The sequence below is a fragment of the Amblyomma americanum genome, chromosome 4 (assembly GCF_052857255.1).
Source record: "Amblyomma americanum isolate KBUSLIRL-KWMA chromosome 4, ASM5285725v1, whole genome shotgun sequence".
NCBI classification, from domain to species: Eukaryota; Metazoa; Arthropoda; class Arachnida; order Ixodida; family Ixodidae; genus Amblyomma; species Amblyomma americanum.
Window position 1 is genome coordinate 149,771,575 of NC_135500.1, and position 15,113 is coordinate 149,786,687.

Genomic DNA, 15,113 nt, shown 5'->3' on the forward strand with positions numbered 1-15,113 from the left:
ACTTATTACCCTCTACTTATCATCTGTTTGTTTTTAGTGCTTTGCACAACTAATAGTGACACTGATAGAGTGCCATTCTGCTTGCACATACAGAAGGCTGAGTGACAAAGCTGTCTGGCATGTCCTCTCCCACAGTCGAGAAACCAATGCCACAGGCAACAGTAGGTGACTCCGTTGTGCAAGTCTGTTGAAGCATGCTTTAGAAAGAAAAAAAAAATGCAGGCATTTAATCAGTCTGTATAGGATGCAAAAATGCAGGTCTCTTAGCACAATAGGCCGCTGTTACTACATAATAATGACATCTTCGGTTACGGTTGCCTAACCATACTCAGCCTCGCATTAAGCCTTTCATTAATTTCACACACCCTCATTTACAGCTGAGGTAAGGTCAAGGAGAGGAGTTGTTGCAACGATTACAGGGGAAAAAAATGGTATATATAAAAAAAAAACGCTGACTTCTGGGCCTTCAGGGAGGACAGTCACTAGCTGTAGCCAGTAGCTGAAACAGCAATGACTGTTACCTTTTCTGTGAATAGTTCTTATTTTTCTAGAGCAACGCATGCATGCATGTGCACACACTGTTAACCAGTGAAACCACCTACTGTGCACAGTGACGGTCAAATTGTACTGCTGTGCTTTTCATGGCAAGAAAGCCTAACAAACTTGCAATAAGCAATGACCCTTGTCAGTGCTATTATGTGACGGCAGCAAACTGGCCAGGAGTGCTTGCCAAGCCTGAATCCAAACTCCAGGCAGAGGCTTCAACCTGAATCAAACTGCGTGTTGTGCAAATGTCAACAGCCTGCAGGATATGCCCTTGATGCATGAAGACGGCTTGCAGTGAACACCATTTGAAAATCAATTCTGAGGCACATCGTGAAGCCTTTGCTATCTCAAGGTATATGGCTGAGCAGGCAAAGCCTTTAAAATGCAGCGTTGCAAATGAAGCAGCAACTGAAATGCTCAAAGGCTCCTTTTGAGTCATGTCGGCAGCAGCTTCCCCATCAACCCTATTATTTCCGATTGTTGCCTTCAGACGCTGCTCTTACTGTACCTACAATGTAGGCTGGCCTGTTAATGTGTTTCCTGGGTTCAGAATCGCTCAGAAAGGACCCACAGTTCTCCCAGAAATGCTACTGCGCTAAAAAAAATGAGAAAAATAAAAAGACCCAGAACATCACAGCCCAGCCTACCTGTGGCAGCATTGTTCACGACATTGGATGCAGCTGTGGGGGGCATCTGCCGAGGCAACGTCCCAATGAGTGGCAGTGTTTGTTGGCCTCCAGGAACCTGCAAGGGCAGCACAAAGGGAGGCACACAGTTTGTGTTGCCTTTCGTCTTCTTGGCCCCGCATTTCTATACTTCAACACACTGCAGTTGGCCTTTGGCAAACAGGATCATAAGGTAATAAAATTTTGCATTAAGGGGGAACAGGGTAATGGAAAAAAAATTAATGAAGTCACAACTATTAAATAATCAGAGAACATGCATTTTGTGCGTGCATTTTAAATGTCATTTAATTTGAAGTAAATGCTTCTATGGGGTTTATAACATCCCCAAGCTACTCGGGCTATGAAGGGACGCTGTAGTGGAGGGCTCCTGATAGTTCCCAACACAATTTCATGTAAACCATGTCTTTGTGCACTTATGCAATATGTTATGTAAGTTTTTTGTCGAAAGCTTCTAAGAAATTCTGCAGCAAGAAACTGCCTAAAATGCACGCCATTGTTTTTTCTTGACATCAAAGAATGCCATAACGGTTAAACTATTATCCTGCCTATCATAGAAGTTGAGTTATAGTGTTTTGAAGTTGCCACTTTGTACTATAATAGAACTACTCTACAAGTAGAGTCACAGAGACCAGCAAAAATTATTATATCAGTGCCTTTACTATATGAAATGTTGGTGATGGCATGGCTTTAAGGATGCTGTCTGGTAATTTGGCTGCTTACTAAATATGTATTATTGGTTTATAAAATACCTTCCATCCTGCTGTTATAGTCTCTTTGTGTGATAATTATTTGTTTGTGCCAGTTATCACATGTTATCCCGTTTTTGAGTTTGATACATCTTGTGGAAGCACTGCATTTACGTGAATACAATGGGTATAATGCGTTTGATTCCATACCAAAACCAAAGATTTGTGTGAACACAGCGTCGCCTTCTGCAGCCTCAGTGTCATTTAAGAAGCGCTAGTTAAGAAACGAGCGTGATACAATCGAGAGCAACAAAGCCACGTATTCAGTGCCGCCGCGTCTCTACTTCTTGCCACCGCTGCCTTGTGCTTTGCCCTGCCGAGTGCTGCGAACATTCACCCTTTTCTTCCCTTGAGCTTTTACTGCCTTTCCTTTTTAAGGAATCTGCGCCACTTTCTTTCCATGTTCATATTCCGCCTTTCATTTCTTGTGCACGCCGCGTGCTTTGCCTCACGGCCCCCAAGGCCTTTGAAAGGTTGATTTCTCCTCGTAGCTCATGAGCCTGGTGGTTATGCCATCTCAAAGAGTAGTATTTTTGTCTTCGGTATCCGCTGAAGCCAAACGTTGGCCTCACGAGTACGACATTACCCAACTGCGTCTCCGAGTTGCCCTAGGCTGCCAAGACGTCATCATTCCGCATCAAATACATCGCCATGGACAGACACTCTTTACTATAACCACCTCTTTTAATGCCTTGGCTAGAAGGGTCTGTGCAAGTAGAAATGGTGGCTCCCCTGCATCAGTAGCCAGTGGCCCACCTGCCACTAAGCTTGCCCTAAGCTAGCCCTAGAGGGCAGGTGGCAATCTGCCCACTGGGTTATGAACAAACTTAGTATACTACATATGCAAACTTACTATACTATATCTCGGATATAACGAACCTTAGATGCCACCTCGGATATAACAAACTCCAGCGTGTTAACTTCAAGATGTGACAAAGCTAAGTTACATAAGTTTACCGCCTCGGATATAACAAACATTTGGCTGCTAACGCATTCAAACAATCCGCTGAGGATTGCCTTAGAGTTTTATTAAAGTTACCTTTAACGGTACAGTTGTCAATAAAAGGCAAAATGGGACCGCAGTTTCACTTTACTATACCTGAGCTTTTAATAGATCCGAATTTACTATAGCTGGGGTTCTACTATATTCCTGTTCCTGGACTGGCAACTACAAAACTCTATAACTCAAGTTCTACAATATGCAAAATAATCATTTTATCCTCACTACATTCTTTCATGTCAACAAAAAGCAATGGCATGCATTTTAGCGAAATTTCCTTACAGCAAAATTTTTAAAAATCCCTCTAAAAAAGTTACACAAAATATTGCATAACTGCAAAAGGACATGATTAACATGAAATTAAAAAGCATATTTGAAATCAGCACAAAAAAATACATGTTGCCTGCAGATTTCAAAGTCATGACTTCAGTAATAAGCATTTTTTTGAAGACCCTGTTTCCCCTTAAACCTCTCACAATGAGAAAAGGGGAATTGAGGCATTTCAAAAGATGTGCAGGGAAGCAGTTGGGAACAACCAGAGCTCTTAGATGGTTGTTAGCTTAATGATCCAGCCTGACAGCTCCGTCACATTATTAGCACCATAGCTGTATGAAAAATGGAAGTCCTAGATAAGCTAGACAGGTCTTCAATACACTTATATTTTCAGCACAATGTGTTACACAATGAAACAGGCACCTACTAAGCGTGAACTGGTTTATGGTTTATGCGGGTTTAACGTCCCAAAGCGACTCAGGCTATGAGGGACGCCATAGTGAAGGGCTCCGGAAATTTCGACCACCTGGCGTTCTTTAATGTGCACTGACAACGCACAGTACACAGGCCTCTAGAATTTCGCCTCCATCAAAATTCGACCGCCGCGGCCGGGATTGAACCCGCGTCTTTTGGGCCAGCAGCCGAGCGCCGTAACCACCCATCCACCGCGGCGGCACTAAGCGTGAACTAGTGAGCACCTATAACTAGTGAGCACTTAGGTGCTCACTAAGTGTCATCAATGACTAAAAGAAAGCCATGCCTAGTGGGACTTGGATATTGGTATGTTACTTTAATCATATTCACACGATTGTAAGTTGACCTATTTTTCAAAATTTGAAGATCTGAAGTGGGGGGGGGCTCGACTTAAAATTGAAACCAAAGCATCGCACTATAAGTAAAGGCGAGACAAATGAGATATCAGGCAAGCTACAGCGTGGTTGCGTTTTTGCTGCGTGGCTCCGTCGCATCGCTCTTGGTGCTGGCCTTGTGCAGCTGCTATGTCAACGCACAGAACCGGCATTCCCACCCTGTGCAAGGCGGCCAATGGTGGCTGTCGATAAGCAGCAAAGCTGCACCAGCCCACTCCCCATACGTGGCCATAGATTGCGTCTGCTGATAAGCGGCGGCGGCCCGATAACGCATTCGCGTTCTACTCTTAATAGGCGGCATCCAAGTTATTTTTTTTTGTTTACTTTCAACCGCGCACTCGGTGCTCAAGGAAGCGTCGACATTTGATGCAAGGGCCGCTATTCCAAACATAGCGGCACCACTATGAGGAACCGCAGCGGCGGAGAGTGTCAGTAGCCTACGGAAGAGTCGATGTCGCTCAGGCGTAGTTTCTCTTAAGGTCTGACGCATTTGACTACTGCCGGCCGCGTTTCACAAGTTTTTAATGTAGTGCTTCGTCATTCGTGCTCCGGGTCCGGTAAGTGACTGGCACTCGTTCACGGCTACATTCAAGATGGCTGTCATTCTTTGCGCCGAAGAAACAAACTGTGCGCCATGTCGCAAGTTCGACGTTCGTAATGGGTGATACAGGTGTGGCAGCTGCAGCGAGGAAAATTTTCAGCTTTTCCACGCGATGTCGTGATGTGGCTGTTTGTGAATTACGAGATTTCGCTGTACGACGCCATTAGAACGACGTGCTGTGGGACTGCAGCAGCGACCACAACGGCAGCGCTAGTGTGGATGAGTAGTCCAGTGACTAATGCATTTTCGTTTTGGAATGTGCCAGCGGGCGCACCCGTGCGGAGGCCGCAGGATAGTGTTATCGGGTTCTATTATTAAAGGCCAAGCGTAAACGATCAAGTTTTTTTTTTTTTTCAGAAATGTGATGTGGGGTGGTCGACTTACATTCGAGTCGACTTACAATCGTGTAAATACGGAATCAATTGTTAAAAAAATTCGTCTTTCTGTAGCATTGCTTTTCTGTTTCCAGACTGTCTTGTGAATTTGCTATGAGAGGACACCAGCAAAATACCAAGTATGGCCAGATTTTTCGAAGCCGTGCTTATTGCCTCAAGGTATGAAAAGATAAGATTATATAAATTAAAAAAATATTTGCTCATCTAACAAAGATAAATAACAAATAATAAGGCTCTCTGACAGCAGCCATTAAAGGTTAAGTTTCTGGTTTTTGCCATTTTGAAGTGCTATGCCTCTTTCCCATGAGATCGGCTGCCAGCAAACACCCACTTAATATTGACCACAAGATGCGAGCGGTGTGGGAATGGCCCCCCGACTGCTCGAAGCAAGGCTCACCTGGAGCAGGGAGACGGGGGCTGGGCTGCGCACAGCCTGCGGGGTGGCTTTCAGTGCAGGCGCCACCAGCTGGGCTGTCAGGGTCTGAGCACCCAAGGTGGCCACCGTTAGTGGCATTGAGAGCACGCCCGACGCAGGGCTCAGCACCGTCGACACCGGGTTCACCATCCCTGCACACATGTGCACAGCACAGTCTTACATCACAGCACCCTAGCTTCTGTGACACCGACCACAATAGAAGCAAACGCACTTGCTTCACATATTCAGATTCATGCTGCATGAAGTTAAAGCAAGACGCATAAAAAATTTGGAGCTCAATACAGGTGCAGGCCTGGTAAAAAAAAAAATTATATTTCATTTTGCATTTCCTGCAACACTGGCTGAAGTGACACCAGGATTCTGATATCACTGATTATAAAGTACTTATCACTGCTTTATTCTGATGATAAAGTAGGCCTACCTAACCTCCAACAGCGCCGTAAAATTCTTTGTATCACAAAATGCATCACCCCCCCCAACTTTTCCTTATTACTCTCCTATCCAACCTGCTCATCAATTTTCAGCCCGCACAAGTCGCCACAAGGGCATTTTACACATCTCCAGCTTGCGCCACGACCCACCTTCACTCCTTTATCCAAACAGCTCGGGATTGGAACAGTCTTCCTACAAGTGTCATCTTTCATACGCTCAAATCATTTTAAGAAAGCCATCGAACCATTGTTTTATTAACACCATGCTGTTAGCCCACCCCTCATGTAGAGCCCTCACCCAAGGGCCCTTGAGGAATGTGAAGTATATACCGAAGACTGGACAGCGGGCATGGCATCACTTTGGCCAATAAATAAAGGAAATGCAAAAATGAACTGCAGTAGGCATCAATGAATCATCATATTATTCTGGCCCAAATGTCAGACTTTAAATTGGCTACAGAAAGGCTGAAGAGATCTGTTTTCCCAATTTGATCCTTATTTTCAATTCTGCAGAAGAGCCAACAGATCAGACAAAAATGAAGCATTGAGGACCCCTGAGTCGCGTCATCCAGATGAGCAGGCAATGCATCCAACAGTGGCTTTTGCATAAAGTCAGCACTCGGCACCAATGAAGTTGCCACCCGTTCGTCTGTTGCCACCACCAAGTGGGAAGCAAACACAACTTCTGCAGTTTTTCAAGCTTCACTGTGAATTTAATGCTAATCAGACACACTCACCATGATTATGCACAGTCTCAGTGGATAAACATAGTTCACAATTTTTTTCCTTCCATATGCTCATATTAGAACAGCAGTTACAGCCATTTTAGAAGACCAAATTTCTCCTATAAGGCTAATAATCTATGAGAAATCACCACGTCTCGTTGTGATGTGATCACCAATCAGCGGTAACTGAATATAAACCCTGTACACAACGCACAATATACTGACACTTGGTATGGCCCAAGAATGTATTGAAAGGTCACCCTACACTTCAGTTTTACTGTTCAATTAACACTACAGTCGAACCCCAATACAACGAACGCCGCTTCAACGAAATATTTCAGATTCCCCGTCAGCTAGCCATAGAAAACAATGCATGGTAGTTCTCGCCACAACAAATTATCTTTTCAGGTGGGTTTCCACTTCAACGAAATTTTTGTTCAGTGGAGATGGGCTTAACATTTATTTTACGACAAGACAAGCATGACTTTACCCGTCCGTGCGTTCATGGCGTTTAATTTCATCGAAAACGGTTGCTGGAATCTACGTGTGGCGTCATATCGTCTGTCGTCCGTCATACCGACAAAGAAGAGCAGCGGAGCCGGCCCGACACACTGCGATTGTCTGGTGTTTCATTTGTGTCAGCGTGCTAAACTCGATGCCAGCATGGCAACGCCGTGCAGAAAGCGCAAGTTCCTTTCTCTGAAGGATAAAGCACGCATAATCCAAGAGGCCTCTAGCGGGAGGAAGAAAGGTGACATCGCTGTGGATTTCGACATCACCAATAGCACGCTTTCAACCATTTTGAAGGCGAAAGACTCCATTGGTGCACATGACGACGACATCGCGATGCATTTGTTGGCTCAGGGTGAAACTTGCACCACGACGCTCATCTCCACTAAAAGGACGCAAGCCGAGATGACTGAACTTTTTGGAAATAAATGATATTTTTGAACCGTGCAGTCAGATCTTAGCTTTTGGGCTGATTTTGCCACAACGAAATTTCCGCTTCAACGAAATTTTTCGCGCACCACGTGAATTTTGATGTAGCAGGGTTCGACTGTATTACAATATCATCTAAGAAGCACCATTTTTAAAGTGCGACGACGAATGCTTCAAGCCCAGCGCACGGGTTTGCAAATAAGCTTATTGCGTGGACCTATCACATTCGAGCCTCGTGCGAAATTACACAAATAAGCTTTCCAACATATCGCATGTGACCAGATCAAATGGTCGACCACTTGGTTTGAACAACTGCAACACGAGAGCGCACCATTTTTTGTTTGATCCTCCCATAATGTGCTACATACTCGATGTCCACACTCATGGCGCTTGTCCTATTGCTTTTCCAACTCTTCTAACACTCCGCCATTTCATTTTGATCTACTCTAACATGTGGGAAAGACTTTTAGTGAAAAATCGCATGGGGCTCCAGAAGGGTGGCTTAGTCGAGGAGCCACCAGCTGGGCAAGCGATAATGTAAAAATCCTGCCTACTGCATGGTGCTTTGTAAACTGCGCACCCCTGACATGCACATTATGTTAGGCGTGACAACAATAGGAGGCCTCCTGCTGCTAGGCCAAACGGTAGCCTGGCCTTGTAGTTTTGGTTTCTGACCTTCACTGCCAGCTCATGGCAACGGCGGCTATCAGCTACAAGTTCTCGCGAGCCATCCGAACCCAGCTGCGTGTTGCTGGTAATTTCTTGCTCCTTCTTGGAAGCAGTCTCACCGTTCCGCTGACAATGCATGTTCCCCTCCCTTACATCCGCAGTGTTCTTCCGGCATGCCAAAACTGCATGCTTGTTAAGGCCTTTATGTAGCTTCCTTACAAACTTTCGTTGTTTTGTAGAAGGGGGAAATAGGCATTTTATAACTCGACCGTTGGGTAACTCGGGCACTTCTTCCTGTCCTTTGAAGCACCAATTAATTAGTTTTTACTAACAATCACATTTAGTTGCCAGTCAAGTCAATTCATGGATTTGATTGTGTTGCTCGTCTTGCATGAACATATTACAGGTTGCATATTGTTATGCTGTTTAATCAAGGAGTATACATTTCTAATCACTCATTTTTTAAGTATGGTCCTGATTCAAACCATTTTGTTTATTTCAGCTGCAAAAACCCAACACTAAAGACAATAATATTCGCCTATTTATCTTTTCCTGAAATTTTCTTTTCACACTAACACATATTCAAAATCTAAGCGCATTTCTTTTTCATATCTGTATTTGATTCATATTCAAAAATTTCAGTACTTGCACGCAAACTCTCACTTGAGAGGCAAATGACTTGCAATGGTGCTGCAATCATCTGTGCCAACACCAACCACGCATGCGCATCACAGGCAGCCACTATGCTTACCGGAGGACACAATGACAGCAGATGGAGCCACGGTTGCCACATTGGTAGTCTGTGCTACACTCACTGCAGACTGAATGTTCTGCACTTGCGTGTCCTGGATCTGCAAAAGGAAATGACATCTCAATAGCCTCATCAGGATGACAGAGCATCCATGCCAACACACGAAATGGTGGGCAAGCGGTAGAGGAGTACACTGAGCGCGAGCATTCGTTTCTGTCTTTTCCAGTCTTCTCAGACACACAGGCTTCTACATGTGCATAATATTCATTTAGTACTACCCTCTGTCACCAGAGTCAGGTCTCGCGTTAGAATCCTTTCTTGAAAACGAGGATAGAGCGAAGCATAGCGCAGTTGAGGCACAAACCTGACCATGTAGGCCACCGGTTGCTCCAACAAGTACACCGGACTGTGTTACAGGAACCATGGTGAGAGAAATAGGCACAGGGATAGCGGAGGACAAATTCACACCTGTCAGGGACATCTGTAAAAGAGACACACACATTGCAGACGGAAGCGAAGCTTAGGCGCTGGAATTAAGCTGGACTCACTCAGTAGCCAAGGTTATGGTATTATTACCGTACTTGCAACAAATTTCCTTCAACAAGCTAGGCTTCTAATGTATACCCACATGCCATACTGAGCGGAAACATTGAAAAACTGTGTTTATGCAGCTTTGCAGCAACATACATTTTTTTTTACATTATTCATTAATGCAAATCGATCGATTGTTCACTTCTCAAGGCTACTGAGAAACAAATTTTCTTTATTCATGCTGTGAATTATGCTAAAAATCCATATGCTGTCAATGCAATAAAGAGCACCACAGTGCAGCTCAGAAAAACTAAGCACCTGCTACATTACTTCTTGTTTGGATCTGTTACACCAATCACCAATAGTGCAAACAATGGGCTGCACCTGTGTCTTCTCAAAACCTGCCGAGATATAGCCAACAACTCCGCCTACAAGGTGTAGTTCTGAAGCCCAATGTTCGGTCATCACATTCCGAGTTCCATGATAAGTGTGAGAGTGCTTGCGCTAGTGCAGCACAACGGTTAGCCTGTGTCCACTTTGAATGAACTTTCAATTTCACTGCAATGCCGATGACTGGCTTAGTACAAAACAAATAAAATGCTGTGTACAAGAATGTCCAATCTGAGCGGGCACATCACGGTCAGAAAGGAGACGTGTGCAATGTGTAGCTGTACAAATGACATGCATCATGCTTACTAGTCAATGTTTCACATGATATTTCAAAGTTTCTTCGCCCAAAACTAGTTTACAAAGCGACACTCAGCTGCTTTTAAACTAGCCTGCCCAGTGGAAGCAGAGCCAGGTCCAGTGTGGACGGCCTTCACAGAACTTTAACCAGCAGATTCAAATCAGCCGTTCAAAACTGGACTGATGAAGTGCTTCTTTGACAGCTTTGTTCATTAGCTCTTCCTCTCCAGACAGCCAACTCACCAAATTGTGCAGGCCCACATTCTGGGGTATGCTGATGTTGGGAAGGCTGACAACTTCAGGCGACTGCACTGGCAGTGTGTTAGAAACTGTGCTTGCCTGGTTTGCAGGGTTCGGATTGTTCGCCATGTCATCACAACCCACTGCACAGGGAGGGGGACACAGTGCACACCATCAACATAAAACAGTGTGTAATGCAAGACCCGCTAAACTTAAAAGCCATTACAGGCCTAAATGGAAAGACAAAGCTGTGCACACTCGAGAGCAGGCATCCCACATTCGTGAAATGAAGACTGCCAGGTTTTAGATCTAATTATTCGATTGACCTAACATTAATAGGTTTGGTTTAGTTTAAGGGGGTTTAACGTCCAAAAGCGACTTGGGCTATGAGAGACGCCGTAGTGAAGGGCTCCGGAAATTTCGACCACCTGGGGTTCTTTAACGTGCACTGACATCGCACAATACACGGGCCTCTAGAATTTCGCCTCCATCGAAATTCGACCGCCGCGGCCGGGATCGAATCCGCGTCTTTCGGGCCAGCAGCCGAGCGCCATAATCACTCAGCTACCACGGCGGCCTAACATTAATAGAATTCACCAATTTTATTAAATTTTCGCTTCAGAAGAGTCATTCGGTGGGCATTGTTTTTGCTGATTTAGCTTTCGGGGCACATTTAATCATGATTTACTCTTTTCAAAACTTTATGCGCTAGGTGAATGCAGCCCAGTCCCAACTCTTCTGCACTGCTACCTTTCTGAAAGAGTTCAAATAGTTCAAATCGCTAACAGGTTTTCAGACTGAAGAATAATAAATAGAGGTGTTCCACTGGATTCAATTTTGGGCCGTCTACTTTTTCTAACATATATAAATGATCTGCTTCAATGCCTTAACAATATTAACCCTATCATCTATACTGACAATATTACAATATATTAAACTGATAATGGCATATTAATTTAACAAAGTGATTCAATAACAATATAAAAGCACTGACAACTGGTTTTATAGTAACCTGTTGCTTCCAAAACATTTGAATTTTCAAGCTATATGAAAAGCTAAACAGAGATAAATGAAGGTAAACAATGGCAAACGTGCTCGCGCAACTAAGTCGCATCTTGCTTAACCAGGTGAATCGAGGGCCAATTTTTTGAATGCGCGCCGACATCGTGCAGCACATGGGCATTTTGTTTTTCACCTCCATCGTAATACGGTCGAATCCGCAATCGAACCCGCTACCTAGGGATCACCAGCTGAACGCCAAAGCCACCACGGCAGATCATCACAAAAAGATAGTCACACAGTCACCAAAGGCATCACCTTTGAGTAAAAATAGTCAACAATTGCTACCATGACTAGCAAAAGTTGTGGCCCTCACTCACCTGCTTGAACGTTGTCAAGCCCTTGCATACTGACTGGTTCTTTTCTGTAAAAGAGAGATTATTCATAGGCATTTAGAACTGCATACAAGCCATAGTCGGGCATACCAGTGAGCATTTGCAAGAAGCCACATGCAAGAGTGTTGCCAACTGTAAACACAGGCAGTTTTAATTCTCCCATTTTCATTCCACACAGTTTGTGCGGAGTAGATTAAAGCATGTAAACTTGTGATCATCACATGTTAAAATAAACTATGGTGATTACCGCCAAATACAGGGCACTTCATGAACAAGATTTATTATGCAAAGATGAGAAATGTTGCCAACAGTGCCATTCGATTCACAAGGTATGAATTTATTATCGGCGTCAACATGGGAGAATATCTGCGCATATTCTTCACATGTGCATACTGTCCACACCAAAATCAAAATGATTTCAGCAGGACTCATTGTAAACGCTCAGCAAACGGCAAAAGTCTTCAAATGCCACTGAATTCTTGGGCTAATGACAACCATTATGAAAGCTTTCACAATGACATGACATAGCATGGCGGATCAAATGTATTTGCCGCAGATAAGTCAGCTGAACACCATATGAGGCTCACCTGTTACAACCATGAATTTGTAGTCTAGAAATGTGATTTTCAGCAGCCATAAAACAGAACAAAGAATAATTCAGGGCAAAAAAAAAGTCAACAAAATTCTAATATAAAATGCTGGTTGAATCATAACTATGCAGCAATGTCGATTGAGCTCGCTGCAAACCAATGACAGGGGCAGATCTAGAATCATCAAGTGCAGAAACCATTTTTGTCATATGTAACAGAAAAGCATCAATGGTGCGCTCACTAAATTCCAGTCTCCTGTGAAGAGCGTCAACCATGGATCATCAAAAACAGAAAGGCATCAACAGTAGAAATCACATATGCCGCAAAAAATTAAATCCGTACCATTAAACCTGGATATAATGAAACAGAGAAGTTCACAGTTTTCCGTTAAATGCAGGTTTTCGTTACACCCAGTTTTCACACAAAAACTCTAAGGAACTGTGCAGAACGGAAGGCAATATCAAAAATAAATGTAGATGAAAAGGCCTTGCAAACGTTCACTATAAGCACCTGTTGTTCGAAGGCATAAACACGGAGACGCATTTTGCGATCATGTTGGTAATGCAAGTGCAGCAGCAGCCGCCATCATGTGTGCCACGGACTACACTATGAAAGCATGATGCTGCAACACATGGAGTGGAGAAACTGGGGCGGACGGAGAAGCTGGAAGTACCTGCCTCTTTCTGTATGCTCATCTGAAGAGAGAGAGAGTCCTGTGGTCTGTCCATCCACTGTTGCTCTCATAAACTGTTTGCCTCGCGTTGCTGGCGCGCTCCGCTGTCACCTGTCCGGCCGCGCGTCTAGTGTCAGCGCCTGAATCGTGTGAGCAACTGAGTGTTGGCGATGGGTGCACACGCTTATCCTGTGCCTTCTTTGCTACGTTCAGTCATTTTGTGCTGCTTTTGTAAATGAACTGCTGTAGTGCCACCTAGTGTGAGGCTACAAAAGCGAAAGCAGTGGAGACATACCGATTGCACTGGAACACAGTGCGTTGTGCCAGCTGCATTTGCTCGTAGCAATTGTAGATACTCCCTTCGTGATTTTTCCCGAAACTTTTTTGTCATTCAGCTCAATTTAAGTAACGCAGCACCAGTTAATAGACAGCCGGCATGGTAAATCCATTACATCGAGGTCAACTGCCACAACACTTTCATTACATGGAGTTCACATATATATATACACACGCTTCAATGAAGGCGGCAGAGGGGATTAAGAAATTTCGTAATATAGAAGAATTTACTACATGGAGGTTCATGACATCCAGGTTTAGCAGTAAATAAGAGTCAGTGATAACCTCACCATACAATTTTACAGCCTCATGTGAAGCATTTTCCTTTGTGTCGAACACACTCTTTGAGCAGTTCATATACTACACCTATCAATGATTCAAGCTGCAGTTATGACTTGAACAAACCTGCTGTCAACTGCGGGTTGCACAGGCGGTGATTCATTGGGCTCCTGTGCTTTGGAGGTTGGCACGGTTGCCGATGGTTCACCATGCCCGTCCAACCCACCGTACAGGCTTTGAACGTGGCTGACGACTGGCGGCTTCCCCGGTGTGAGCTGGGTGATCTTTGCGGACTTGTGACCTTCCTTCATGAAGATCTCTCGGTACTGGTTCAGATACCTGAAGGTTGAAATGTCATTGGGGCTCACTGCAAATGACTGCTCTCCCTGGTTGAACAGCTGCCTTATACAGTCAGCCTAAGTTAATTCAAACTCTTTGAGCCTTCAGATCTTCATTTAAATCGTAGAAAATAGAATAAAATAAGGCTGGATATCATGTGATGAAATAACATAGCAAGTAGATCCTTTGTAAAGCACAATTGGTTTGGTTTATGAGTGTTTAACGTCCAAAAGCAACTCAGGCTATGAGGAATGCCGCAGTAAAGGGCTCCGGAAATTTTGACCACCTGAGGTTCTTTAACGTGCACTGACATCACACAGCACGCGGGCCTTGAGAATTTCGCCTCTGAAGACTGGAAAAGCTTGTTTGAGCATTCAAGCACCTAGGAATGTGTTTCAAACAGCGCTGTACTATATGCTTCTGTACATGACTCATTACACACCTTGATATTCTGTTGGCATGCATTTCTGTTCAATTTTAGCAATTTACATGTTTTCGTCATTGTTTATTTTTGTGACAATGCTTGTGCTGTAACATTTGAAATTTCTTTGCAAAGTTAAGATGAACATTGTGCATACTGTTTTTTTTTTTTTTAGTGTTACGTTGTGACTACAGAGTTATTTTTTACTGACCGCCCTCATGTAGTGCTCTCGAAAGAGGGCCTTTGAGTATAAAAAAAATAAAATAAGCAAAATCAGATTCTACCTTATCTGAAATAGCGAATTGGCCAACAAGTTCAGTTAATTCAGTTTTACTGGAATACCCTTTCCAAACCGACAAGATAAAAAAAATGTTCACATGTCTAAATTTGTACGCACCTGGTGACGCTGGCTTGAGTGCCAAGGGTGAACCTAGAAAGCACAAAGCACACCACTGAGTTACACCAATTACACCCTCCACTTAGGGTTTCCATGACCTGCATGGTTACAGCATAAAAAAACAAAGAGCTGCCAACAGTTGGCTTAGCATTAGCATAC

General features: G+C 43.9%; 1 protein-coding gene across 2 annotated transcripts in view; it reads right to left on the bottom strand.

The window, feature by feature from the left end:
• LOC144128524 (transcription factor SPT20 homolog) overlaps window positions 1-15,113 on the bottom strand; it is a 28,719-nt gene that overhangs the window by 2,523 nt on the left and 11,083 nt on the right. The window contains exons 13-20 of one of the 2 annotated variants that reach the window (XR_013313798.1): window positions 14,955-14,987; window positions 13,924-14,136; window positions 11,905-11,948; window positions 10,529-10,668; window positions 9,432-9,548; window positions 9,068-9,167; window positions 5,514-5,683; window positions 82-1,290 (exon numbers count right to left, since the gene is read on the bottom strand). Coding sequence is in view for 1 of the 2 variants with exons in the window: in XM_077661968.1 (XP_077518094.1) it covers window positions 1,194-1,290; window positions 5,514-5,683; window positions 9,068-9,167; window positions 9,432-9,548; window positions 10,529-10,668; window positions 11,905-11,948; window positions 13,924-14,136; window positions 14,955-14,987 (914 nt within the window). In the remaining variant the exon portion in view is untranslated. The remainder of the gene's footprint in view (window positions 1-81; window positions 1,291-5,513; window positions 5,684-9,067; window positions 9,168-9,431; window positions 9,549-10,528; window positions 10,669-11,904; window positions 11,949-13,923; window positions 14,137-14,954; window positions 14,988-15,113) is intronic. The other variant, XM_077661968.1, reaches the window with a different exon arrangement.